The sequence below is a fragment of the Perognathus longimembris genome, chromosome 5 (genome assembly GCF_023159225.1).
Source record: "Perognathus longimembris pacificus isolate PPM17 chromosome 5, ASM2315922v1, whole genome shotgun sequence".
Classification (NCBI taxonomy): Eukaryota; Metazoa; Chordata; class Mammalia; order Rodentia; family Heteromyidae; genus Perognathus; species Perognathus longimembris.
The window spans coordinates 84,779,667-84,804,294 of NC_063165.1; the positions used below are offsets into that span (position 1 = coordinate 84,779,667).

Here is a 24,628-nt window from a genome sequence, read left to right on the forward strand (position 1 = left end):
GGGGCGGGGCGGCGCGCGGCCCCGCCCCCGCGCTGACGTCACCGGCCCGGCTCCCTCTCCCGGGAGCGGCGGCGGACGCGCGGCCTCCCCCACCCCCCTCGCCCCCCTCGCGGGCCGTCCCCTCCCCGGCGGTGGCCGCGGCCCGACCCCCGCCCCCCGCACGGCGATGGCGCGGCCTCCGAGCGCGGGCTAGCGTGCCGGGCCGCCCCGCCATGGGCCGCGTCGGCGCCCGGAGCCCAGCGGGTCAGGGTAAGGAGCGGGGGCCGGGCGCGGCGGGGCGGCCGGGCGGCGGGCGCCCGGGGCGGGGGGCCTTGGGGAGGGGGCCGGGGCCGGGAGGGGGAGGAGCCTGCCCGGGAGGGCGGGCCGGGCCGGGGGAGGGGCGGGGAGGGGGCTCGCCGGCTCGGGCCGCTCCGGGGCCGGCCGCCTCCCGGCACTGCGGGGCCGACGCGTGGTCCGGGCCGCCCCGGCTGGCGCGGTCCCCCCCGGAGGGGCGGCGGCCCGAGGCCCCGAGCTGCCCGGCCCCTGGCGGCCGGCCCGGCGCGCCCACGCCCTCCCCGCGCCGCCCCGCCGCCGCCCTCCGGAGCGGGCCTGCGGACCGGGCCTGACACCGGCCCCCACCCCACCTCCGAGGCAGCCGGTGGAGGAGCAGGAGGGGGAGGGCCCAGGCCCCGTGCGGGGCACCTGTGGGCACACAGCTGCTTTTCCAACCCCCCCTCCCCCGCCAGGGCAAAACAAACCATTTTTAACTTTGTGAAGAGAAAAAAGAGCCGAGAGAGAGACGCGAGCCGCCCTCCCGAGCGTGCACCGTTGTGATTCATGGGGAGGCCTGTGTTCTCCGGGTCTGCCCCCCTGCTGGACCTCAGTGTTAACGGACGGCTCCAGCGCCTAACGCCAGGCAGGGCTTAGGATACCCAAGACTGGGTTTGGCGTGGGTCCTCGGACCGCCAGGGAAAGTGGTCAGTTTAATGGGATCGCTTCTTGAGGGTCTTTAGGGCGAAACTCTGAATTTGCACTTTGCTTGAGGAATTCTAGCGTGTGTGGGGTATGGGCACGCACGCATGCATGCATGTGCAAGTGCGTGCTTCCGTGTGTGCACGGCAGTCCTGGGGCTTGAGCTCAGGACCTAGGTAGTCTCTGTCCAGGAGCTTTTTTGCTCAAGGCTGTGTGGCTCTACCACTTGAGCCACAACTCCACGTCCGGCTTTTTCGGTGCTTAATTGGAGTGTCATGGACTTTCCTACCCCAGCCTCCTGAGAAGTTAGGATTACTGGCCTGAGGAATTCCGGCATTTGAAGCTGAGAAGCAGGCTGCCCACCTGGACCCCTCTGGCCCGTTTGGAGTGTAGGGAGTCATCTCTTCCTGTAGTGGGGAGTTTGGCTGACCTCGGGACTGCTCTAGAGAGCCCTGACTTGGTATTAGCTGGGGGCCAGGGACGGCCTGTAACCTGTCGTCTTCCTTCTGGTTGGTAGCATCTCTGGGGACCACCAACTGGCTGAGGCTCAGGGACAGAGACGGCTACTCCAGCTAAAGGTCAGTTGGGATGTCCATGGCCTGTTGGCCCTGTCTAGGGGATGGGCTTCAGTTCCCCAATCCAGAGAGCTTGGCTAGGGCCCCGGTACGCCCACCTCCTCGGAGCCACGAGGCAGGAGTGTTCTCCTTATGTGACTAGGCACAAGTTCCAAGTGGGGAGGGGACTGGCTCCGCATCCGGAGCCAAAACAGGAATAGAACTGGGAGCTGAGCCTGGAGCAGTTCTGGGCTTTCGGTTCTCCGCATCAACACAGCCAGCATGCCTATGATTTCTGTGCTGGGTAAAATGTTTCTGTGGCAGCGGGAAGGGCCTGGAGGAAGATGGACTTGTCAGACAAGTCGCAGAGGTGAGACCGGAGACCATCGACGTGCGCTGGGAGGTGAAGGGGAGCCGAGGAGTGACATGGTCAGATGGCGAGAGGAAAATTACTCTGGCTTAGGGATTACGAACCAGGCAGAAGAAAGGAGAGCCAGGCTGGGGATGGAGGGGGGGCATCTATCTGGAGAAGGGCTTTCCGGATGGCTAGGGAAGAAAACAATTCACGGGTTTTCCAGAAAAGACTAAAGAGCTTTGGACCAGCTGAGGCTGGTGAGAAGGACGGAGGCAGCAGGAGAGAAGGGAGGCAGCAAGCCTGCCGAGGGTCCCAGAGTGGTCATGGGCCAGGGCCAGGGTGGGAGAGTTCCGTGCGCTTGCCAGGAGGAGGAGGTAGGTAGGCTGAGAAACGGGGGTTTTAGAAGGGAGCCACCTTTGGGGTTCACCCTGTGTAAGAGGCCCCTGGGGCGCGCCCAGATGGCCCCAGGCAGAGCTGTGGGACGGGGTGTGGAGGGGGGCTTGCACCAGGTGGTCCCTGAGGTGCTGGGAGATGGGGGGGAGGGCGCGCATCCACAGGCAGGGGTGGGAATCCAGCTGAACCGTCTGCCCCCCCCCCCCCCCGCAGTGGCCTCGGACCCGGCGTGGGCTGTGGAGTGGATCGAGCTTCCTCGTGGCCTCTCTCTGTCCTCCTTGGGATCCGCTCGGACCCTCCGTGGCTGGAGCCGCTCCTCCCGCCCTTCCTCTGTGGACAGCCAGGACCTGCCCGAGGTGCTGGGCTCCTTGGGATGATGGGGGGAGAAGGGAGGGAGGGAGGGAGGCCTCTGTTCCCCACCCCCGCCCTGCCTTCCTGCTCCAGCCTCCCTTTTCCTGCCAGCGAGCGGAGGCGCGATCCATCCGGCCGGCGCAGCTCGGCGCCCCGCCCCGAGGGCCGCCTCCGCGCCGCCCTGCCCCGCCGGGCCCCGCGCCAGCCCCGCGGCGGGCGGGCGGGCCTGCCAGGCCCGGGGCGCTGACGTCAGCGCATCCCTGGCCGTATCCCAGGAGACCCTGTTGCATGGTGATGGGTTGCCAGGGAGACATACACCTTTCCTGCGGGTCTGGGCTGCGGCTGCGCGGAACAGAATGCCAGGCACCGATGCTGCTGGGGGTGTTGGGGAGGAAGGGAGCGCCCCCCCTCCCGGGGCTGGCCAGAGGCCACAGACCCCAGCCTGTGGGCCCTCTCTGCACATTCTCCAGAGGAGGGGCACGGGTGGGGATGGAAGGGAACAGTCACCGGGGCCTGCCGAGGACCCCTGAGCCAGGCACAGGATGGAGTTGGGAGCCCGGGTGGATCCACCCACTGTCGCCTCAGGAACAGCGTGAGGACAGAGCTGGAGGAGGCTGTGTCAGAGCGGGGCGGTGGGCGCGCTCGAGGCAGGTCTCCAGGGGTGGCGGCCTTCTTGACCAGCGCACGTTGACTTCTTCCTGGAGGCAGGCCGGCTGCCTAGGGACAGGAAGGGCGCAAGAGTGGGGTTCCACTGGGCAGGGACCAGGGCTGGGCTCCCGGGAGGTTGAGAAGAAAGCAGGGGCCTCGCCCAGTGCCTGGCGGGGTTCTTTAGCGCCTGGGTAGGAAGTTTGCACTGATGTCGCCCCAGTGGAGGAGCCCGGCGGAGATTTTAAGTAGAGACGATGCTGGGACCAGCCGCACATTGAGGAAAATTACTTGTTTACATTTCTACTTCGCCTCGTTCATTCAGCTTATGCGTTTTACATGGAGCAGTGCGCTAAATACTGGGGTGCAGCCGTCATCACAACAGCGAGAGAGGCCAACAAACAAATGAACCGGGCTGTAATTACACACTGCGATGGAGGGTCACAAATAAGAGACATGGATAGAGGATAGTAGACTCCAGGGTGTGGGTGGACCACCGGCAGGGAGGCCAGAAAGCTCTTCTAAGGGGGTGTTTCAGCCAAACCTGGAATGAGAAAGCCAGCCAGCCGTGGAAAAAGGGAGGGAGGGGAGGAGGGAGGAAGGGAGGGCGGGCTTGCATACACAGTGTTCTAGGCTGGGAAAGTCATGAGGAGATGTGGAGGTTGGGGAACTGGGACTGCGCTCACGTAGGCAGGGGCCCTGAAGACTTGAGGAAGGGCAATGGCAGCCTGGATAGGAAGGATGAGGGTAGCATCCGGGGTGTCTGGGAACTGGAATCCCTAGGTCTTAACAACAGACGCGGACAGGCAAAGCTTAGATTGATGACAGTCTAAGTGGGGAACTGGATTGGGGGGTAGGAGGACTGTGGGGTGACTGCGGAGTAGGGAGGTTGGGAAGCGGGGGGCTCCACGTGGGGAGGAATGTTTCCTTTTGGCTTGGGTCGGGCTGAGAATGTGGCGGTGGTAGGAAGTCTAGGACCAGCTACAACGTGAATCCTGAAGGCTGGGCGGGGAAGGAACCTCACAGGAAGGAGTTCCCGATACCCTAACGTTCTCTGTTTCTCCCTTCCCTCTCCTCAGAGGTCCCACTGCATGATTCTTCACTTCCTGACCTGCCTGCTTCCTGCCTGGGCGCTGGGAAGATGGAGGCTTAGCGACAGTTCCATTCCCTTGGGCCCGTGGCTGCCTGGGAGCGGACCCCAGCAGCCACTAGGGCACTTGTGCTGCCTGGGTGTTCCTACCAGCACCCCACTCCCGCTGAGCCCTGGGATGGGATCCGGGCAGGTTGGGGGAAGGGCGCTGACCTTCTTTCTGATGTGTGTCACCCCAGGTGAATGTTGGAGACACAGTCGCGATGCTGCCCAAGTCCCGGAGAGCCCTCACCATCCAGGAGATCGCTGCGCTGGCCAGATCCTCCCTGCACGGTAGGCGGCGCGCTGCCCGCCCTGGCCTCCCTCCGCCCACCGGCCTGGGCCTCGGCGTTGCGGGGCTGTCTCTCTTCCCATTGAATCCCCGTGCTTCCCCCAAAGGCACGTCGGGGTCCCGCCTGCCGCCCCCTTCCACTCTCCGGCCACGTGTCCGGCCACGTGTCCCCGGCCGCGTGCCCTCACTCCATCCCCTCCCCCGCGCAGGTATTTCTCAGGTGGTGAAAGACCACGTGACTAAGCCGACAGCCATGGCTCAGGGCCGAGTGGCTCACCTCATTGAGTGGAAGGGCTGGAGCAAGCCCAGCGACTCTCCTGCTGCCTTGGAATCCGCCTTCTCCTCCTATTCCGACCTCAGCGAGGGCGAGCAAGAGGCCCGCTTTGCAGCCGGTGGGTGGCCCGAAGGGCGTCAAGCCCCGCGCTGGCCAGAGGGCCCCCGCTCTCCTTAGTCTTGCTGGGGAATTGTCTCTGCCAGGAAGGCAGGGGCTTGTTCCTGGGCCGATGACTTCCCCGTCTCCCCCGCTAGGAGTAGCTGAGCAGTTTGCTATCGCAGAAGCCAAGCTCCGGGCGTGGTCTTCGATGGACGGGGACGATTCCACCGATGATTCTTACGACGAGGACTTTGCTGGGGGCACTGACACAGGTGAGGGGTGGGCTGGGCAAGTGCTGCGAGCCGAGCTGGACCTGCCGGATAGGCCTCGTCATCCTCTGAGTCACACCCAGAGCACCGTTAGCTTTCAAGGGAGGGGAGGGCAGGCTCTGCAGACAGCCCCGGGGGGGGGGGGGAGGGGGGGCGGGCGCAGGGAGGGCTGGCCACAGTCATGCATAGGAAATCAGCAGATGGAAACGGAGTAGCTGTTTTTCTTCCATGTGTGCGGTTGTGTCTTGTGCAGTCCTCAGAACGGTCGATAGAGAGAAGATCAGAGACCTGCCAGGTGCTGGTAGATGGAGCCTGTACTCCTAGCTCCTGAGGTGGCTAAGATCTGAGGGTCGTGGGTCCAAGCCAGCCCGAGCAAGGAAGCCTGTGAGACTGTTGACTGAAAATGGTACTGTGGCTCAAGTGGTTAGAGCACTGGCCTTGAGCAAAAGAAGCTCAGCCACAGTGCCTAGGCCCTAAGTTCAAGCCCCAGGACTAGCACACATACACAGAGTCAGGAACTGTAGCCATGCCTGTGCAGCCCCGTGTGTAGGAGGTTTTGGGGTGCCTGTCTGACTGCGGCAGGACACGAGGCACAGTGCAGCTGCTCCTAGGCAAACAGGAAGACCTGCTGGGCTTGGCCTCCCCACGGTCTGGCTCTCCCTCAGCATCCCTGCCTTCCACCCCGTGGGCTGCGCTCCCGGCCAGTCCTTGCAGAGCGGAGCCTGGGGCTGTGGCTGTGCAGCTGTGCACGGCTTTCCTTTCATCTTCCTTCCCCGGACCGGCTTGCTCTGTAGTTTCTGGGCTCGGGCCTCACTGAACCCCCATCCTCAGCCCCTCCTCTATGCCTTCGAAGATGGTTTCTATGAGTCTCCTCCCCTCGGTCTCAGATGACATGCTCTACCTTCCACAAGGCCAGAGGCCCAAATGGAACCCTCAGCCACAAATCTTTTCGCTTGGTTGAGTTCCAGTTCTGCTTTGGATCGGGGATAACTTGACATTTATCCAGGGCTGCTACTAGCCTATGTGGAAACTTTGAACACGTGTTTCGTTATTTTTTTTCCCTTCATCACCTTCCCCCCCCCCCCACCAGTGGTATTAGTATTTAAAAACTCAGGGTCTTGTGCTTGCAAGTGCTCTATTACTTGAGCCACACTTCCAGTTTAGCATTTTACTAGTTAACTGGAGATGGACTGTTACAGACTTTTCTGCTCAGATTGGCTTTGAACCTCAATCCTCCAGGTCTTAATCTTCTGAGTAGTGTTCAACGTTAGCAACGTTGGTTTGTGTGTGTGTGTGTGTATGTGTATGCACGTGTGTGTGTGCAGGTCCTGGAGATTGAACTCAGGATCTGGGTGCTATCCCTGAGCTGCTTTTGCTCAAAGCTAGAGCTCTACTAACTTGAGCCACAGCTCCCCTTTCAGCTTTTTTGGTACTTAATTGGAGATAGGAGTCTCATGGGCTTTCCTGCTTTGGCTGGCTTTGAACTTCGATCCTCAGATCTCAGCCTTGTGAATAGCGAGGATGACGGGGGTGAGCCACCAGCAGCCCCGCTCTTAAGCCAGTTTTTAGGAGGCACCCCCTTTCCGGTGGGCGTACCCCCGCATGCCGCTTGATGAGCAGAGCGTGGCTCACATTTGAGTCCTCACAGTGGACAAGCTGGAGGCCCCTATGTGGTGTCCCTGTGTTTATTGCCGTGTCCTGTGTGCCAGACTTGTGCTCTCAGCAACCCTATAAGGCCGGTATTAGTGGAATCCCTAATTCACCACGAAAGCAACTAAGGCTTAGAGAAGCGTGACTCGTCCACAGTTCCCCGGCCCCTGCCCACGCCCTCCGCCCAGCCACGGCAGAAACAGCGGGGCCCGGGGAGTGACCGCGTGGCTTCGGGGTTAGCCGGCGTTTCAACTGACACGAGCTGCCGTGTCTTTCCTGTGTCTCGCAGACCTGTCTGGGCAGCTGTCTCTGGGGTCCCACCTCCAGGACCTGTTCTCGGGGCGCCGATTCTCCCGGCCCGTCCGCCAGGGCTCCGTGGAGCCCGAGAGCGACTGCTCCCAAACGGTGTCTCCAGACACCCTGTGCTCCAGCCTGTGCAGCCTGGAGGACGGCCTGCTGGGCTCCCCCGCCCGCCTCGCCTCGCAGCTGCTGGGCGACGAGCTGCTGCTCGCCAAACTGCCCCCCAGCCGGGAAAGTGCCTTCCGCAGCCTGGGTGCCCTGGAGGCCCGGGACTCGCTCTACAACTCGCCCCTCACGGAATCCTGCCTCTCCCCCGCCGAGGAGGAGCCCGACCCCTGCGCGGACTGCGCGCCGCTCTGCCTGCCCGCGGCGGGGAGCTGGGAGCGGCAGCGGCACGCCTCGGACGTGGCCTCTTCCGGGGTGGCGTCCTTCGACGAGGAGGAGGCGGAGCCCGAGGGACAGTGACCCGGACGGTGCCGGGGGGCGGCACGTGCGCCCCGAAGCCTCCAGGGCGCCCGGGAGCCCTCGCTTCTCCGTCGTCGTCCTCGTCGTCGTCGTGTTTTGCATGAAAGTGTGTGGAGAGGAGGCGGGGGCCGAGCTGGGGGCGCATGTCCTGCCCCCACTCCGGGGGTTTGCCGGGGCTTGCCCGGGGCCCCTGGGGCATGGCCGCCGCTGTGGCGGGCCGTGTCGTTCATGTTCTTCAATCTCAAATGCCACATTTCCTCCTGGACGATGTGAACTCCTGGGGGGGGGGGAGGGGGAGGGGGAGGGAGCTGGGCTAAGGCCTCTTCCCCCCCCCCGGCCCCCCACCCCTCTCCTCCGCTTCTCTCCTCACCTTCAAGTCCACGTGCAGTGCTTAATAGAACCACCTCCACCTTGGGGGGCTGGCTCCTGCCCTTGGGGAGCCCCCGGACTGAGCCGCCCCCGAAGGGCCCCTCGCCCGGCCGGGCTCGTGCTGTGCTTCCCCCTCCACCCTCTCTAAATCATCTTCTCCTTGTTTTGTAAAGACAGAGAGTTTCTGGTCTGTTCTTTCGGTCGGGTACTGTCTAGGAGGCACCGGAGTGACGCGCGTGCGTGCCCGCCGCCTTGCTCCTGACCCCCCTCCCCCCTCCCGTGAGGCCTGTGGCCCTTTCCCAGGCCCCCCGGGATGGGCAGGCTCCCGCACAGTGCTCCTCGAGTGGGGCGCTGCCAGGTGGGCTGGCCGGGACTGCGCAGAGCTGAGGTTCCGGTGTTCTTCCAGAAAGGGCCACAAGGGGGCCTCCGAGAGGGCCGGGACGCGGGGCCAGAGTTGTGCCAGTGAGCGACAGTCAGGCGACAGTCAGCGGGAGGGCGGCTCCTTGGGCAGAGGAGGCAGTGCCTTTCCTGACCTAATCGACAGCCACAGCCACACTGCGAGGGGCCCTGCCCCAGCCAGGGCGTCGGTGGCCGGGCAGAGGGGCCCTTGGCGCCACCCCACATCCCACGGAACCGGCTCTGGGCTTCTGTGGCTGCAGGGGGGGGTATGTGGGGGGGGGGGGGTAATGCGGCTGCAGAAACAGAAGCCTTGTAGGCTTTGGCAGGCAAGAGGACCCAAGGTAAGAACAAGAGCCAGTGGGCACGGCACTCTATCAGTGGCTCATTAGGTGTTTATTTTGTTCTATTTAAGAATTTGTTTTATTAAATTAATATAAAAATCTTTGTAAATCTCTATATACATCTGGTCATTGTAGGTTCCAGTAGAAACCCATCTTAGTTCTCTGCCTTTCCCCATCAAAAGGGAAGCAAAGGTCACATGACCCCACGCACCCTGCCCGGGCAGTGCCGGGCCTCCTCCACGGTGGGGGCCGGGGTGGGACACCACGGGAGCACCTGGGACCGCGGGGCTGGGCCTCCTGCACGGCGGGAGGCGCGCGCGACGCGTCGAGGGGCCGGCTCACTGGCACTTGTCATCGCTGTCGGAAGGGCTGCCTTCTCGGGGCAGGCCATGGCGAGAGCGGGGTCCCCAGAGTGCGTGCACCTCCGTGGTCTCCGTGTCACTGCTGCTGGTGGCACTGTCTCGGAAGCTGGCGAGAGGTGGCCGGACTTTGACACCCTGGGCCGTGACAGAGCCCTCAATAGCCTTCCGGAGCTGGAAGAGAGAGAGAGGTGCTTGGACTCCGAGCTCCCTGCTCCCGGGGAGGTCCAGGCAGAAGACCCCAAGCCCTGTGGAAGCAGCTTTGGGGGTCCTGTCCTCTCACCTCCTTCAGGGTGACGATCCCGATGAGTCTGCCGATGCTGGTGACGTAAGCGTGGTCCACGCCCAGCAGTGAGAAGATGGTGTGAGTCTGTGGGTGGAGAGAAAACACGGCGGCGAGGGGTGTCTCATAACCACAGGACAAGGGGTTCAAAATGACAGATGTGTGGAGGGGTTCTACAGATAGTGGGGGGATTGCCGAAGGGAACGTTGTCGTGGGAACGATACCGTGTTGCTAGACTCCAGGAACCAGAAAGTTGAAATCCTTCTGCAGCTATAGTGGGGCTTCTGCACTCCCCAATTTTCCTTTCTCTGGGCACCCTCAAATAATCAAATGTGACGATTGCGGGTCTAGACATGTCAGGTCCCCTGATGCCCAGTGGATTTTCTTGGGCCAGATGGCTTCAAAATGTGTCTCCTGACTCAGCAGTTCCTGGAAGTCTGGCCTATCATTTATCTCAGTGTTCCGAGTGCTCATAGGCAGCCTCTTCGTGCAAAGGGTGAACCAGCCGGCGGCAGGGAGGGTAGGAGGCTGCGGAATTAGAAGCCTGGAGGCTTTGGCAGATAAGAGGACCCAGGATAAGAACAAGAGCCAGTGGGCACAAGCATTCCATGTCTAAACGGCTTGGAAGGTCTTTGGCTCTTGAGTGTATATTACTCAGAACTCAGTTCAATTATCTTCGAACTTTCAAAACGTTTTCTGATGCTCTGAAACTATATAGGGAGGGAATTCCAGAATGTTTTACCTTTTTCCATCTGAGGCATGACTGCATTTATGAAAAGTGTCAAAATGTCCAGGACTTTGGTGGAGGGGAAAGGCGTCACTGTTTGAACTCAGGGGCCTTGTGTTTGCTAGACAGGCATTCCACCACTGAACCATCCCTACAGCCCTTTTTTGCACTGGTTGCTTTTTGTGATGGGGTCTCCCTGTCTGGGCCGTGATTGATGTCTCATGGCTAGGATAACCAACATACACCACTGTACCCACCTCTCAGGCAAGAAGGGGTCTTGCAAACGGTTTTGAATGGGCTGCCCTGGAACCACAATGCTCCCAATCTCTCAGTCTCTCAAGTAGTCAGGTATGACCCACCAGTACCCAGCTAAGAAGTTATGGTTTGAACTTAGGTTCCTCTGTGTTCCTTTAATTCCTATAATTACCCATTAGTTAGAAAGTTCCTCATATCTACATACTAGTTAGCCTTCATTTCCCTGTCTCTTCTAGATGGAAATCTTTTTTTTTATTTTCTTTTTTGCCAGTCCTGGAGCTTGAACTCAGGGCTTGGGCACTGTCCCTGAGCTTCTTCTACCCAAGGCTAGCACTCTACTACTTCAGCCTCAGTGCCAATTCTGCCTTTTTCTGTTTATGTGGTCCTGAGGAAACAAACCCAGGGCTTCATGCATGCTAGGCAAGCACTCTACCACTAAGCCACATTCCCAGCCCTAGCTCTATCTTTTTAGGGTCAAATTATTCCTCTCATCTTCTCTCAAGAAGCTTATTAAAAAAGTTCCTCGAATTTTTTTTTCTCTACTATCTTTTTTTCTTTTGTGCCAGTCCTAGGGCTTGAACGCAGGGGCTGGGTGCTTGCTGTCCTTGAGCCTTTGGGGCCAAGGCTAGTGTTCTACCACTTGAGCCACAGCTCCACTTCTGGCTTTTTGGTTTTTAATTGGAGCTAAGAGCCTCACTGATTTTCCTGTCCCAGATGGCTTCCAATCAGATCGTTAGATCTCAGCCTCCTGAGTAGCTAGGATTGTAGGCGTGAGCCATCGGTGCTCTGCCTTTTCTGTACAATCGTAATCTGAACTCTGGCAGGTGCACAGTAGGTTTCCATACCGCTTGTCTGTGTCAGTGTGTGAGGTTACCAATCTACTAGTTGCACATGTAGGCATGGTCCCCAACAGCTTCCCTCACTGTGTTCCCCAGGACTGGGCTACTGTGGCAAAAAACCCAGCAATGGTCCTCCTACTTTGTGCCTCTAGCTTGACTCTGCCATCCTGTGAGCTTTCTCAAACGTGAAGAGCACCCAGGCTCCTTAGGACAGCCCTTGAAACCTTCCCAAAGCCAAGCCCAGGCTGGCTTTCCAGCCTTAGCTTCTGCCCTGAACCCCGGCTTCCAGTCTTACATAATTTCTCATGTTTTCCTTAACATACCCGTCTCTCTCCACACGTCCATCCTTCCCTCGGTATACCCCCCACACCCCCTGTTTACCTGGTAGGAATTCCTAACACGTTGGATATTTGCTATGTGTCAGGCACTATTATAAATCCTTCACATGTCAGAGTTCACGGGAGGCACGATCCTGACCATAGATAAGGATGTGACACTGAGAGAGGCCAAGGTATTGATGAGGTTACACAGTGAGGACACTGGTTATACAAGTCTGGCCTCCACACTGATAGGCTGACTTCCTCGCCTCTGATACACAAGGGAGCCAGCTGGCACTGTGGCCAGCGGCTGCACATGTCTTGAAACGGTCTCTGTGTATTCTCCCTTCTCTCCCAAGTTCCCCCTCTGAACTTAGTTGGGCTACTACTTATTGGTTTCTCAGGCCTGCCTGCAACACATTTTAAATTCTTAATCTTTTATGTCCTTATCATTCCGGTTCTTTGTACTTGTGTAAGTCAGTCCCTCAAAGGCTTCTTCTCCTTCCTCTGATTTTTAAGTTTGTAACAAATGCTTACTTTGTTCTTTTTCATTTTAATTTAATTAGACACCAGGGAGCCCATTGGAAGGCCCAAATTTCTTGGGCCTGGGAACAGTGAACTGACAGGGAAAGGGACAACATGGCCTTCTGAAAGAATCCCGGGAGCTGGGCCAGATCTGGGTTTGACTGCTAAACTTTACTCAGGCAAATGACCTCTGATTCCATGCATTGCATGCCTCAGTTTCCCTATGGATTAAAATGATTCAGGGGCTGGGAATATGGCCTGGTGGTAGAGTGCTCGCCTTGTATACATGAAGCCCTGGGTTCGACTCCTCAGCTCCACATATATAGAAAAAGCCGGAAGTGGCGCTGTGGCTCAAGTGGCAGAGTGCTAGCCTTGAGCAAAAAGAAGCCAGGGACAGTGCTCAGGCCCTGAGTCCAAGCCCCAGGACTGGAAACAAAAACAAAAACAAATAAAATGATTTAGACCATTGCCTTTGTTGTTGTTGTTTTGTTTTTTTTTTGCTAGTCCTGGGGCTTGGACTCAGGGCCTGAGCACTGTCCCTGGCTTCCTTTTGCTCAAGGCTAGCACTCTACCACTTGAGCCACAGCGCCACTTCCGGCTTTTTCTATATGTGGTGCTGAGGAATCGAACCCAGGGCTTCATGTATACGAGGCGAGCACTCTACCACCAGGCCATATTCCCAGCCCCCTCTTCCCCCCTTTAAAACAACTTTTTTAACCTGAGAACTTTGCTTGCTCAGCTGGCGCTCCTCCAGCCTGGGTCTCTGCTGGTTTATCTTGGATATTGATCTCGTGGGCTTTTCTGCTTGGGCTGGCTTTGGACCGCAGTTCTCTAGAACTCAACTTCCTGAGTAGGTCACAGTAGGCCATACTCCCAGCCCCAGACTATCTTCTGTTCGAAGCCCAATTCTGTTACTAGCTGTATAGCTTTGGGCAACTTGCTTGGTCTCTCAATCTATAAAAACTGGGGTATCGCAATATCTGTCTTCCTCTGTGGCTGTAATAAATTACACGTGAAGAGCTCTGGAACATTACTAGCACCCCAAAAAAATAATAGTATCATGGTCATCACCAGTATGGCTATCTGAGGACTATGATAAGATCGACCACTGTGGAAAAATCATTGAGAGGTCTCAGACAGGAAGGCTTCAAAGCAAAGCCTTCCACTGTCCTCCGGCCCCTCTCCCTTTCCCCGCGCACTTCCATCTGAAGTCCTTATGTAAAGGCTGCAAATTCCTTGGTGATCCTTTGCCTTTCGTTCCTGTCTGTCCTTCCTGTCCTTCCTGCCTCGCCCTCCAGAGGCGTGGATCCCACAGCTCGGCCCAGGCCTTCACCCGGACTCCTGTGAGCGTCCCCTGGGGCCGGCTCCCGGGTCCCCCAACTTCCCGAGCAGTCAGGACCGCGTTCCAGCGGTGGCTGTGGGCCCGTCTGCCCCTCTGCCGAGCTAGCTTCCCTAGTCCCTACCAGCTTTCCTTTGACCTACATGAAATCAGGCTTTCCGGGGTCTGACATTCCAAGCCCCCCGCCGGGCGTTCCCCGTCTTTGTTGATCTCTCCTCGGCGGTCCCCCCGCCCCGCCGCGGTGTTTGCTAGCTTGTTGGTTTCTCACCCATTTTCCCCGGCGTGGGTGTATCAGCCTGGCTGGGCGCTGGCAGCCTCCTGCCTGGCTCTGAGCGCGGCCCGGCCTTTTGGCTGCTCCCCAGCTCAAGCCCTGTCTTTGTTGTGGCTTTGGTCCGCAGTTCCCTGGGGGTGAGGCTGAGCAGAGGCAGGGCGATGTGGGAGCAGGACAGGGCTCCGGGCCCTGGCTGCCCGCCCCCCTGCTGTCCCAACCATCTCAGGGCAGACACAGCCCACTCTCCTTGCCCGGTGGCCGGGGACGGGGGGCGGGGGGCGCAGGTACCTTGTGCAGAGAGGTCCTTTCCACCAGCTGGAAGGGGGCCGGGTCGATCTTGCAGTCACTGAAGTTGACGGGTTCATCCAGCTGCTGTTCCTCCCACTCCAGAATCTGCGGGGAGGAGACCGAGCGTCGGGGAGGAAGCCGGCCTGCTCCCCCCCCCCCCCCCCCCCGTGATCCCGCCCGTCGGCCACGAGGAAGCGGGGGCCGGAGTCCGGCGGCACCTCACCTCCTCGGGGCTCATCTCTCCTTCCAGGTCCGAGTCACTCTAGCAAGGAGGAAGGGAAGGAAGGGAGGCGCGTGAGGGGGTCCCCGGCGCGGCCGGCCCTGCCCGCCGTGGCTGGGGTGCCGGGGCGGCGCCACCTACCGCCAGGGAGATCCGGACCCGCTTCAGCTTGCGCTTCTCGCAGGGCTCGGCCTTCTCCAGCTGGGTGGGAGCCAGGGCGGAGGGGAGTTTAGGTCGGGGAGGGCACCCCGGGACCGACGACGGCAAGGACGGGGCGCGGTGTGCGGGCGGCTCCCATCCGCAACCCCGGCCCCTCGGGAGGCCTGAGAGTCGAGGCCCGAGCGTCCCACCCCGGCCGCCAAAGGCGAGGCTGAGGCGCGGCTCCGACGGCAGAGCGAGCCGCGGGGGAGCCCCAGGGCCACCCCCCCCCCCCGCCCCCCGACGGCCCGCTCACCTGGGCCGCGGCCTCCGGAGGGGGGCTGCCGCAGAAGAGGCTTCTGAGGGCGATGCCCGTGGACTCCCCGTTGCCTGCGTCCCAAACACAAGGCCCAGGACGGGCCGCGTCACACTGGGGAGCGGGCCCGGGGAGGATGGAGGGGGCGCCCCCCCACCCCCCCCGTTTTCCCCCGTGGCCTGGCTCACCTGTGGGGCTCTCCCGGTGGCTGGAGGTGTGGCTGGGCCCCCTCTTGAGGGCAGGCTTCAGGGGCTTGTGCGTGTCCCCGTGGGCGTCCTCGGGGTTCACCTGGGGGGCGGGGAGGAGCTGAGGCCGCGGCCCGGGCCGCCCGGGAAGCGCGGGTGGCGGGGGGCGCTTCGCCTCACCTGGAAGCGGGCGGGGGGCTCCGGGCCGGGGGGGCCGTCGGGGTGGGGGGGGCGGGGACGCCTGGGCCTCGCGCCGCCGCTCCTGCAGGTGCCGCCGGCGGCGCGCGGGGCTCAGCTGGGCCCCCAGCAAGGCCACCACCTGCGAGCGCTCGATGGACCCCAGCAGGATCATCGACTCTGGGCGGGGCAAGCGGGAGGGCTCAGGAGGGGGGGCGGAGCCTGGCTCCCCTCGGCCCCCGGGGGGCGGAGCCTGGCCCCCCTCGGCCCCCGGGGGAGGAGCCTGGCCCCCCTCGGCCCCCGGGGGGCGAAGCCTGGCCCCCCCTCGGCCCCCGGGGGCGGAGCCTGGCCCCCCTCGGCCCCCGGGGGAGGAGCCTGGCCCCCCTCGGCCCCCCGGGGGCGGAGCCTGGGCCCCCCTCGGCCCCCGGGGGGCGGAGCCTGGCCCCCCTCGGCCCCCGGGGGAGGAGCCTGGCCCCCCTCGGCCCCCCGGGGGCGGAGCCTGGGCCCCCCTCGGCCCCCGGGGGGCGGAGCCTGGCCCCCCTCGGCCCCCGGGGGAGGAGCCTGGCCCCCCTCGGCCCCCGGGGGAGGAGCCTGGCCCCCCTCGGCCCCCGGGGGAGGAGCCTGCCCCCCCCTCGGCCCCCGGGGGGCGGAGCCTGGCCCCCCTCGGCCCCCGGGGGGCGGAGCCTGGCCCCCCTCGGCCCCCGGGGGGCGGAGCCTGGCCCCCCTCGGCCCCCGGGGGGCGAAGCCTGGCCCCCCTCGGCCCCCGGGGGGCGGAGCCTGGGCCCCCCTCGGCCCCCGGGGGAGGAGCCTGGCCCCCCTCGGCCCCCGGGGGGCGGAGCCTGGGCCCCCCTCGGCCCCTGGGGGGCGGAGCCTGGCCCCCCTCGGCCCCCGGGGGGCGAAGCCTGGCCCCCCTCGGCCCCCGGGGGGCGGAGCCTGGGCCCCCCCTCGGCCCCCGGGGGAGGAGCCTGGCCCCCCTCGGCCCCTGGGGGGCGGAGCCTGGGCCCCCCTCGGCCCCCGGGGGGCGGAGCCTGGCCCCCCTCGGCCCCCGGGGGAGGAGCCTGGGCCCCCTGGGCCCCGGGGGGCGGAGCCTGGGCCCCCCTCGGCCCCCGGGGGGCGGAGCCTGGGCCCCCTCGGCCCCGGGGGGCGGAGCCTGGCCCCCCTCGGCCCCCGGGCCGCCCCCCAGCCTCCTCACCGGGCGACTCCACCAAGGCCAGCATGCGGCCCTTGGTCCTGTGCAGCGCCACGCGCAGGTCCCGGAAGGTGCAGCTGAGGGCCACGTGGGGCACGTCCCGCACCATGATGTCCTCCACTCGCACCCGGTACTGCCTGGGGGCGGAGGAGACGCCCCGTCTGTGGCCGGCGCGGGGGGGGCACAGCCCAGAGGGGGGGGGTGGGGGGGGGGACAGGGGCTAATGGTCAAGGTCGGGGGGCCCCCCTTTCTCTCTCATCAGTGTGGGCCAGCTACTGGCCAGGGAGCAACGTGGCCAGTCTCCTAGCTTTATTGTACCCCAGTGGTTCTGGGGGGCCCTGGGGTGCCGTAGCCTCCCCCCCCCCCCGTCCCCCATCCCTCCATACTGGTGGCGGCCCCAGCCCAGCTCGGGGAGGTAGGGCAGCTTCTTGATCCTGATGATGCTGTCGTAGAGCGAGGGCTGCAGGCTCTGGGCCACGGCGTTGGCCAGAATCACGGCGATCATGACGGGCAGAATGTGCGCGATCTGGCCCGTCAGCTCGAACACGATCACGGCCGTGGACACCGTGTGCGTCACCGCCCCGGCCAGCGCGGCCGCCCCTGGGGACAGCCGCGCTCAGTCTCTCCCAGGCACCCCCCCCTTTAAAGGACCCTCCTTTCCCCAGTTAGCCTGCCCCCTCCCCCGCCCCCCATGGGGCTTCTGCATCTGCCAGCAGGGGGCACCACAGTCCCAGACTCTGATGAGGTCAAGAGGCTTTCTAAGGCAGGGGCAGCCTGCAAACCCCCCCCACTCTCCCCCCCCCACCCCAGACCCAGGCACTCACCAACCACCGCATAGCCCCCAGGCACAATGCGGTAGGTGCTGCTGTCCGTGTGAATCCCGTCCGGGAACCACGCCGCCATGCTTTCACCCACCAGGCGTCCAAACGCCGCTCCTTCAGGGAGGGGGGCGGGAAGAGAGAGAGGTAGTGGAGGGGGAGGGCGGGGGGCACTAGGAAGACAGAGGGTCAGAGGGTAGGGAGGGGGCCGGGGGGTCACTCAGTGCAGGAGTCAGCCCTGCAAGGGTGGGGGTTTGGGCTGGGGCTGGCCGGGGGGGGGGGAGAGGGGGCGCAGGAAGCCGCAGACTCACCAATGACAAAGACCGGCATGAAGGCCCCGCAGGGCACCGGGATGGTGGTAGCCAGGGCCGACATCCAGAACTGCAGGCACAACGCGGGGTTCTTAGTTTTTTACTATGTTTTTTGTGGGTCGTGGGGTTTGAACTCAAGGCCTGGACATCGTCCCTGAGGTTCTTTGCTCAAGGCTAGCGCTCTGCCACTGTAAGCTCTACTTCCAGTTTTTAGGTGGCTAATGGGAGATGAGAGTGTCACGACTTTCCTGTCCCGGCCGGCTTTGAACCTTTACCCTCAGCTCTCAGTCTCCAGTGTAGCTGGGATTACAGAGGTGAGCCAGAACCGGGCTTTTTTTTTTTAAAGACAGGGTCTTGCTATCTAGTCCTAGTGCAGACTGGCTTCAGAATCCACAACCCTCCTTCCTTGGCCGCCTGGGCCCTGAGAGTACAGGCAGCCGCCTCCGCACTTGGCATTGGCAGGTGCAGTCCTCCCTGCTCCCCCTCACCCCCAGAGGTGAAGGGAGGGGGCCGAGCTCTGGAAGCAGATGGCTTGGGCTTAAATCCTCTCACACCATCCAGCGGTGGCGACTTGGGGCCAAATAACCTCTTGGCCCACAAGAAGAATGCCTGCCTCGCGGGAGCGAAGGCACGGCGGAGCCTTCCAACAGGAGCCCTGCCTAGGGACCCGGGCGGACGCTGTCGACGCGCGTGTGACCAGGCAAGCGGCTCTACCTTCATGAGAATGAAGATGACCAGAGTGAGGAAGACGTTGGCGTGCGGCGGGCTCCAGGCCTGCGAGGTGCCGGGCAGCTCTAGATCCTCCACCAGGCCCTGGCGGACCCAGGTCCGGTTGTCAAACAGGGTGACCAGTGTCTCTTTCTGTGACAGCTAAAGTGAACAGGGGTATGGCGGGCCGGGGCTCAGACGGAGTCTTGGGAAGGGGCCGCGCGGATTCCCGGGCACGCCGCCGGGGCTGTCGGCTTTGGAAAGAACGCATCTGGGAAGCGGATGCGTGTCTCTGTTTAATCAAGGTTACCTGTCCAGCCATGAACTGTCCAAAGCCTGGGGGAAAGGTCAGCGTGGAGATGAGCAGGGTCACCAGGGCTGGGAAGAGCAGGCGCCTGGAGGGTACATGCCGCCGTATCAGACGCGGGGGCTCCCCTTCCGTGGAGGGCCGGGCACCCGTGGGCACACGCCTCGGCCGGGGTAGAGCAGAGCCGGGGCTCTTCCATGAAGCACGCAGACCCAACGGAAGGGGGAGGGATAAGAGTGTGTGTGGGGGGGAACCTGACCACAGGCCTTTCTGTCTGTCCTGACTCCCCAGTGGGTAGCAGCAGCAGGAGGTCCACCTCAGCCCTCAGAGCGCCCTGGCTGAAGAGCGCAGGGGAGGGGAGGGATGCCCCCGCCTGTGTCTCGGCAGGTGTATGGAGGGGAGGGATGCCCCCGCCTGTGTCTCGGCAGGTGTATGGAGGGGAGGGATGCCCCCGCCTGTGTCTCGGCAGGTGTATGGAGGGGAGGGATGCCCCCGCCCGTGTCTCGGCAGGTGTATGGAGGGGGGAGATGCCCCCGCCTGTGTCTCGGCAGGTGTATGGAGGGGAGGGATGCCCCCGCCTGTGTCTCGGCAGGGGGGGAGGCATGGGGGTCACTGTGAAGCTGACCGAGGTGCCGAAGGGGAGCAGGTTCAGGTGACACGCCCCTCCCTCCCTCCCTCCAGACTGCAGGCCCAACAGAAGTCACAGCTCGGGCTTTTCCTCTCACGACCCTCAGGTCACGAGTGAGAGAACCATGTCCCTCCCCACGGACTGCAGGGTAGACTGAGGCTCGGTCGTCCTCCAGGGAAGCACGGCTAGCTGGCGCACGCGGGGGAAGGCTTCAGTGCTTCCTCACGACATGCCCTCCGTCCCTGACTAAACTCTCAGAAGCGTCCGTCCCCAGGCCATTCCCGCAGACGTCGTGACCCTCGGCCAGCCCAGAGACGCCACTGGCTGACGTCTCTCCCTGTCCCCCCCCCCCCCCCCGCCCCGTGGCCCTCACATGGCCGGAGAAGGTGGCCTGGAGAAGAGGCCGGGCGAACTCACTTCCTCATGAGGAAGCGGTTGATGGTTTTCTGCTTCCGCATCACCTGGACGATCTTGCGGTTCAGGTAGACGAAGAGAGCTCCCCCGAAGCCGCTGGCGATCCTGGAGGAGGGAGGGGAGCACCGGGGCATTGGGGGGGGGGAGGGCTTCTCCGGGACACCTCCTTCCACCGGTCACCGCCCCCGGCTCTCACCCGATGACAGCGAAGGCGGGCAGCTCCTGCAGGTCGAAGGGGAAGTCCAGCCGGAAGCGGGTTTTGAAGAGAGCGGTGATGGTCTCTGGAGGGAGGAACAGAGGGAGGGTTGGCGGGCCTCGCCTCCTGGGTCCCCCCCCCCCCCCAGCATCCCACAGGCACCCCCACCTTCATCCCTGTTCCAGACGGCCAGGACTCGGAAGATGAAGGCACTGAAGGTGGCCGCAAAGAAGCCCCGCCAGTAGTTGCGCACGGCGAAAAAGGTGGAGGTGACCTCGATGCTGAACAGCACTCCTGGGGGTGGGGTGGGGAGGCCCGGGAGGGCCGGGCTTGAGGCCTGCACACGGGGGGGGGGGGGGGGGGGGGGGGGCCTGGACCCCGAGGGCAGCGGTGGGCGTGGCGCTGGCGGAGCCCCGCCTACCTCCAATGGGCGCCGCGAAGCAGCAACCGACTCCCACGGCACAGGCGGCCGCCAGCATCTCTGTGTTCCGGGATTCATTCTGCCAGGGGGGCGGGAGACATCAGGCCGCCCTCAGCGGCCCCCTCGCCCTTGCCCCCCGCCCCCAGTCCCCTTACCTCGTAGATACCCCCGAAGAGGGAGAGGAACTTGCTGAGCAGGGCGGCGCACATGCTGGCGATGTGCACGAAAGGGCCCTGGAGGGTGAGGACCGCGGTGAGTGGGGGCGGGGCCGCCCCGACCTGGGCCCGGCCTCGTCCTGGGGGGGGGGGGTCCCTGAGTTACCTCTTTACCGAGGGGCATCCCGCTGCCCAGGGCGCAGGTCAGCCCGATGACCTTGGCCACAAAGGTCTTGAGGGTGAGGTATTCTTTTAGCACCACTCCCCGCAGGATGGTCTTCATCTCGGGGATGCCGGACCCTGCCGGGGTGCAGGCCCGGGGCGGGAGGGTCACGCCGCGCGCACTTAGTGCTCCAGGTCCCACCCCTGCCCTCCTTCCATACCAACAGCCTGAGGGGCCAGGATCTGCGTGAATCCGGCTGAGAACGTGATGAGCACGACCGGGTAGGTGACCCAGGCCAGGTACTGGAGCAGGATGCTGGTGTTCAGGCCCCGGGACATCCACTGCTGAGCTGTGGGGGAGAGAAGGGCTGCTGGGTCCCCCCCCTCCCCCACCCCCTGCCTGGCCCCAGGGGGCAGGATCTGGGACCTACAGGGCTTGCGCGGGGCCAGAGCCCACCGCAGGTAAGCCGCGGCCCGTGGGGGTGACAGCTCGCTATGCCCGGCCGGGGAAAGTGCTCAGCAGCCAAGACGCCCCAACAACTGCGGTGTAGAAGAAGCAGGCTAGCCCTCCCCAGGCCGTCCCCTCACCCTGGAGACAGACGGCAATGGCGTAGTCCATGGCCCAGCTGACCAGTGCCATGAGCAGCCCCAGCAGGACCAGGAAGATCCAGTCCTCACCAACCCTGGACACCAGGAACTTGTGGCAGCGTACGGAGCAGACTAGGGCAGGAGAGGGGACACGCACGGGGAGGGTGGCACCCCGAATCCTCCAGTCCCTTTCCCTGCCCGCCCCTCCCCCACCGGCCAGCACAGCCAGGCCCTGGGCCCCCCCGTTCGGGTCTCACTGCGGCACGGAGCACAGCGGCTCTGTCCATATTCCAGGAGCTCTGGGGGGGTTCGGGCGGAAGTGGACCCCTTCCAGGGTTCGGGTCCCCCCAGGCGGATTCGAGCGGCTTCCTCCTTGGCAAAGGCCCCGAGTTCTTGAGTGTACCGGCCATACATCTGGAGCAAGACGGGGGGTGTTGGCATCGGTGTGCAGAGGGGGCTCCTGGGGCTTCAACATCCCCTTCTCCCAGCTTCCACGCTGTATACCCCCTGTTGAACCCACAGTTCCCTCTCTGCCCGCGGGTGGGAACAATGCACAGTGATTGCAGACTGTGGGGGCTGTCCTGGTCAGGGGGATGGGGACAGCCAAGGTACAGGGCCACAGCTCTGGGGGGGGGGGGTGTGCACGTGTGGAATAATCGGTCTTCTTCTCCCAGGGAGAGGGAGAGGGGCTCTGAGGAGGAGTGGGAGGTAAAGGCCCAGAGGATGGAAAAACCGAAGGCACAGTCAGAAGGTGGGAGGAGGAAAGGTCAGAGAGCGAGAAATGGTCAAGGGCGTATGGGCAACAATAAGAGCCTGGTAGAGCTGAGGGCAGCCAAGATGGGCCTAGGAGCAGGCGGGGCCCCAATCCTTATCACGTTCCTGCTGGGCCTCTGGCCTGTGACCAACTCAGCTGCACTCCTCCTACCCACCCTAATCCCCTTGTCCCCATTCTCCACCCCTACCCCCCCACTGGCCGGCCAGCCGGCCCGGCTGGGAGCGGAAAGCCTCCTTGCGGGAGTGGAGAGTGGGTAGCGGTGGCCTGGTGTCAGGTCCGGGGACGGCAGAGGCTGGGACCGGGGAAGATGGGGCGATGCGACCGGAGAGTCGCGGAGCCGGGGCTAGACCTGCCAAGCTGGCCATGTGTTGGGGGGTGGGGAGGAGTAGATTCCGGCTGCCACCCGCAGAGCTTTAGGACACAAAGGACTCCTGTTGGGCCCAGGGTGGGGGGGGGGGGGGAGGGAAAGATAGAGACACACAGAGAGGGTGACAGATAGTGAGAATGGAAGTAGCAGAGGGGAAAGGAACTGGAGACAGAAGGCAAAAGAGAGAGGAGATGAGGGGAGAGCGCAACCCAGGAGGGGGATGAATGGTGGAGCGGGGAGCAGGAAGAGAGCAGGGAGTAAGGAGACCCAGTAAGTGGGAGGGGTGAGGGAGAGACAAAGGGGTGAGAGGGAGAAGGGGGAGAGGCCGGAGCACACAGTGCCTGGCCAGGAGAGAGCTTGACCCTGAAAGCTCATTCCAGAGATAGGGACACCGGGAAGGAGACGGGAGATGTGGCTGGGGCCACAGTGACACCATTTCGGGACTCAGGTGCCGGCTTCCCCGAGGGGACCGCGCTGGCTCCTCTCCCCGGCCGCTGCAGACTGACAGCAGTCCTCCCCTCAGACTCCAGGGGCTCGCCCCTCTCCCCTCCCTGTGCTCCCACCTCCCACCTCTCCCAGTCACCCAGTTTCACACAGTCACTCTGTCCGGTAATTGGGCACCTCCCTCCCTCGGGGAACAGCCCAGGCCCTTTCCTAGAGTGGTTCCTCCCTGTCACCTTCCCGGGCAAATTCCAGCCCAGCCTGATAAAAAGGAGCCACCGGGCCCGTTCCTTTTACTTGGGTCCCCCACCCCGGTGACAGACCTCTAAGAAGGGTCACACGGTGTGGTTTCCCAAGTACCAAGTACCAGTAATGGCCATGAGTCAGCTCTGAGCATAGGACCCCTGCTTCTAATGGGGTCAAGGGACACCCCTCGGGCAGGTGGGGCTGCCTCTCCAGACCTGGCTTGAACAAAGGTCCCAATTCCCACACCCACATTCTTAAAGCTTCTGCCTCCTCCTATGGTGGTAGGCCTCCTGTTCCCCAAAGGATCCACCGAGGGGTTCCCGCCAGGGCTCGAGTTTAGGTCGTCCCTCCCCCTCCCCCCCAGGCGAGGGCTTGGGGCTGGGTTCGGACCTGACCATCTGACTACCCCGCACTCTGGGCTCCTCTGCCCAGCCCGGTGCTGTGGACGAGGCAGGGGCACGAGGGGCACGGACCGTCTTGAGTGGTGGAGACGGGGGGTGTGGAGAAAGTTCACGGGTGTGCACGGGGCAGTGCGGTGCTGGGAAGGAAACGTGTGCCGGGGCCACCTGGGCCGAGCACCGGGTGTCACGTCCTCCGCAGACCCCCCCCCCCGCCCGGCAGGCAGCTTTCCAACGCCCCGGCCCTGCAGCCTCTCAGACCTCCAGGCCTCAGTTTCCCCAGTTCAGAAGGCTGAGGGCGAGCCGGGGCAGCCCCGGATCCCCTCGCCCCGCAGGGCGGCGGTGCCCGGGCGTGCGCACCCTCCGGGGCTCGGCCCGGCTTCGCTTACCAGGGTCTGCTCGTACTGCAGCGCCCGAGGCTCCATCCCTTCCCCCGCCGCCGGGGCCGCCGCGGCCGCCATCGCCTCGCCCGGCCGCCGGGGCGCCGCCGCCTGGGATCCGGCTCGCGGCCCGCAGAGCCCGCCCGGCCCGGCCCCCGTGCGCTCCCCGCCGCCGGGACGGCCGAGCGCAGAGTGAGCGCCGCGGGTCCCGCGCGGGCGCCGCGGGGCGCAGCCTCCCGCCCGCGTCCCCTCCCCGGCGGGCGGGCCGAGGGCGGGGACCCGGGGCGCCGCCCCGCCCGCCCGCCGGCCCAGCCCCGCCGGGGTCCGCACGGGGGCCGCCTCCGGGGCTCGGGAGCGGCGGCGGCGGCGGCAGGGGGCGCTGGGAGCGCGCCAGCCCGCGCCCACGGGCCGGGAGGAGGGGGGAGGGCCCGGCGCGGGCCCCGGGCCGGGGAGGGCGGGCGGGGCGGCGGGCACGTGGAGGGGGAGGGGCCGGGCCCGGCGCGCGCGGGGCGGGCGGGGCTGCCGATGCCGGGGCTCGGGGTGCGCTGGGGGGGCGCAGGGCGGTCTAGATCCCCCGGTCGTGGCCCAGCCCGCCGGAGCGGCCCCCGATCCGCCTCCCCGGAGGAGCCGGCCCTCGGGGCGGGGGGCCGGGGTCAGCCCGGGGGGCCCGGGGCTGCGGGGCCGGGCTGGGGGCGCCCCAGGGCGAGGCTGCGGGCGGTCTTCCTCATGCCCACCCCCTCGCGTGAATTCCTTCCTCCAGGCTCCCCCGGGGAGGTGCACCTGGAGCGGCTCGGCCGGCGGGGTGGGGGAGGGGGGGGGGGGACGGGAGGAAGGCCGGGCCGGGATGACCGCCAGGCAGCGTCCCGGAGACGGGCGGTGCGTGCGGGCAGCCGCAGCCCCGGGCCTGCCCGGGCCGGGCCGGGGCGGAGCGAGGGGCTCTCGGTCCTCGGCTGTCCCGGGACCGAGGTCCGCGCCGATCAGCGTCCCGCCGGGGCGGGGGCAGTGCGGCCTTTCCTGCCCTCCGCGGTGACATCATGGCAAATTCCCCA

The 24,628-nt window shown here is 64.3% G+C and overlaps 2 protein-coding genes across 4 annotated transcripts; one reads left to right on the top strand and one right to left on the bottom strand.

The window, feature by feature from the left end:
- Positions 1–65: 65 nt before the first annotated feature.
- Fam131a (family with sequence similarity 131 member A) lies at positions 66–8,730 on the top strand. Of its 3 annotated transcripts, none has more exons than XM_048347259.1 (7): positions 66–249; positions 1,469–1,529; positions 2,467–2,609; positions 4,579–4,672; positions 4,880–5,062; positions 5,199–5,315; positions 7,252–8,730. In XM_048347259.1, the coding sequence occupies exons 4-7, from the start codon at positions 4,603–4,605 to the stop codon at positions 7,725–7,727; spliced, it is 846 nt and encodes a 281-aa protein (XP_048203216.1). In that variant the 5' UTR covers positions 66–249; positions 1,469–1,529; positions 2,467–2,609; positions 4,579–4,602; the 3' UTR covers positions 7,728–8,730. The 3 variants fall into 3 exon arrangements, with proteins under 3 accessions (XP_048203216.1, XP_048203217.1, XP_048203215.1); XM_048347260.1 differs by lacking the exon at positions 66–249 and adding an exon at positions 913–956; XM_048347258.1 differs by lacking the exons at positions 66–249; positions 1,469–1,529 and adding an exon at positions 1,540–1,875.
- Positions 8,731–8,799: 69 nt separating this feature from the next.
- Positions 8,800–23,826, bottom strand: Clcn2 (chloride voltage-gated channel 2). Its single transcript, XM_048347257.1, is given in 25 exon segments — positions 8,800–9,369; positions 9,479–9,565; positions 14,040–14,144; positions 14,263–14,301; positions 14,401–14,460; positions 14,714–14,787; positions 14,902–15,001; positions 15,079–15,129; positions 15,131–15,255; positions 16,268–16,401; positions 16,651–16,864; positions 17,089–17,199; positions 17,394–17,463; positions 18,108–18,263; positions 18,412–18,496; positions 19,454–19,555; positions 19,647–19,731; positions 19,815–19,940; positions 20,068–20,146; positions 20,223–20,300; positions 20,389–20,522; positions 20,606–20,734; positions 20,973–21,104; positions 21,230–21,386; positions 23,589–23,826. Coding segments are annotated over 25 exon segments (2,700 nt in total). The 5' UTR covers positions 23,661–23,826; the 3' UTR covers positions 8,800–9,174.
- Positions 23,827–24,628: the final 802 nt, after the last annotated feature.

Coding starts and splice junctions, on each gene's coding strand:
- Fam131a (XM_048347258.1), top strand. CDS start 1,788: ATGCCTATGATTTCTGTGCTGGGTAAAATGTTTCTGTGGCAGCGGGAA. Junction 4,673..4,879: donor GGCCAGATCCTCCCTGCACG/GTAGGCGGCGCG, acceptor TCCCCCGCGCAG/GTATTTCTCAGGTGGTGAAA. Junction 5,063..5,198: donor AGAGGCCCGCTTTGCAGCCG/GTGGGTGGCCCG, acceptor CTCCCCCGCTAG/GAGTAGCTGAGCAGTTTGCT.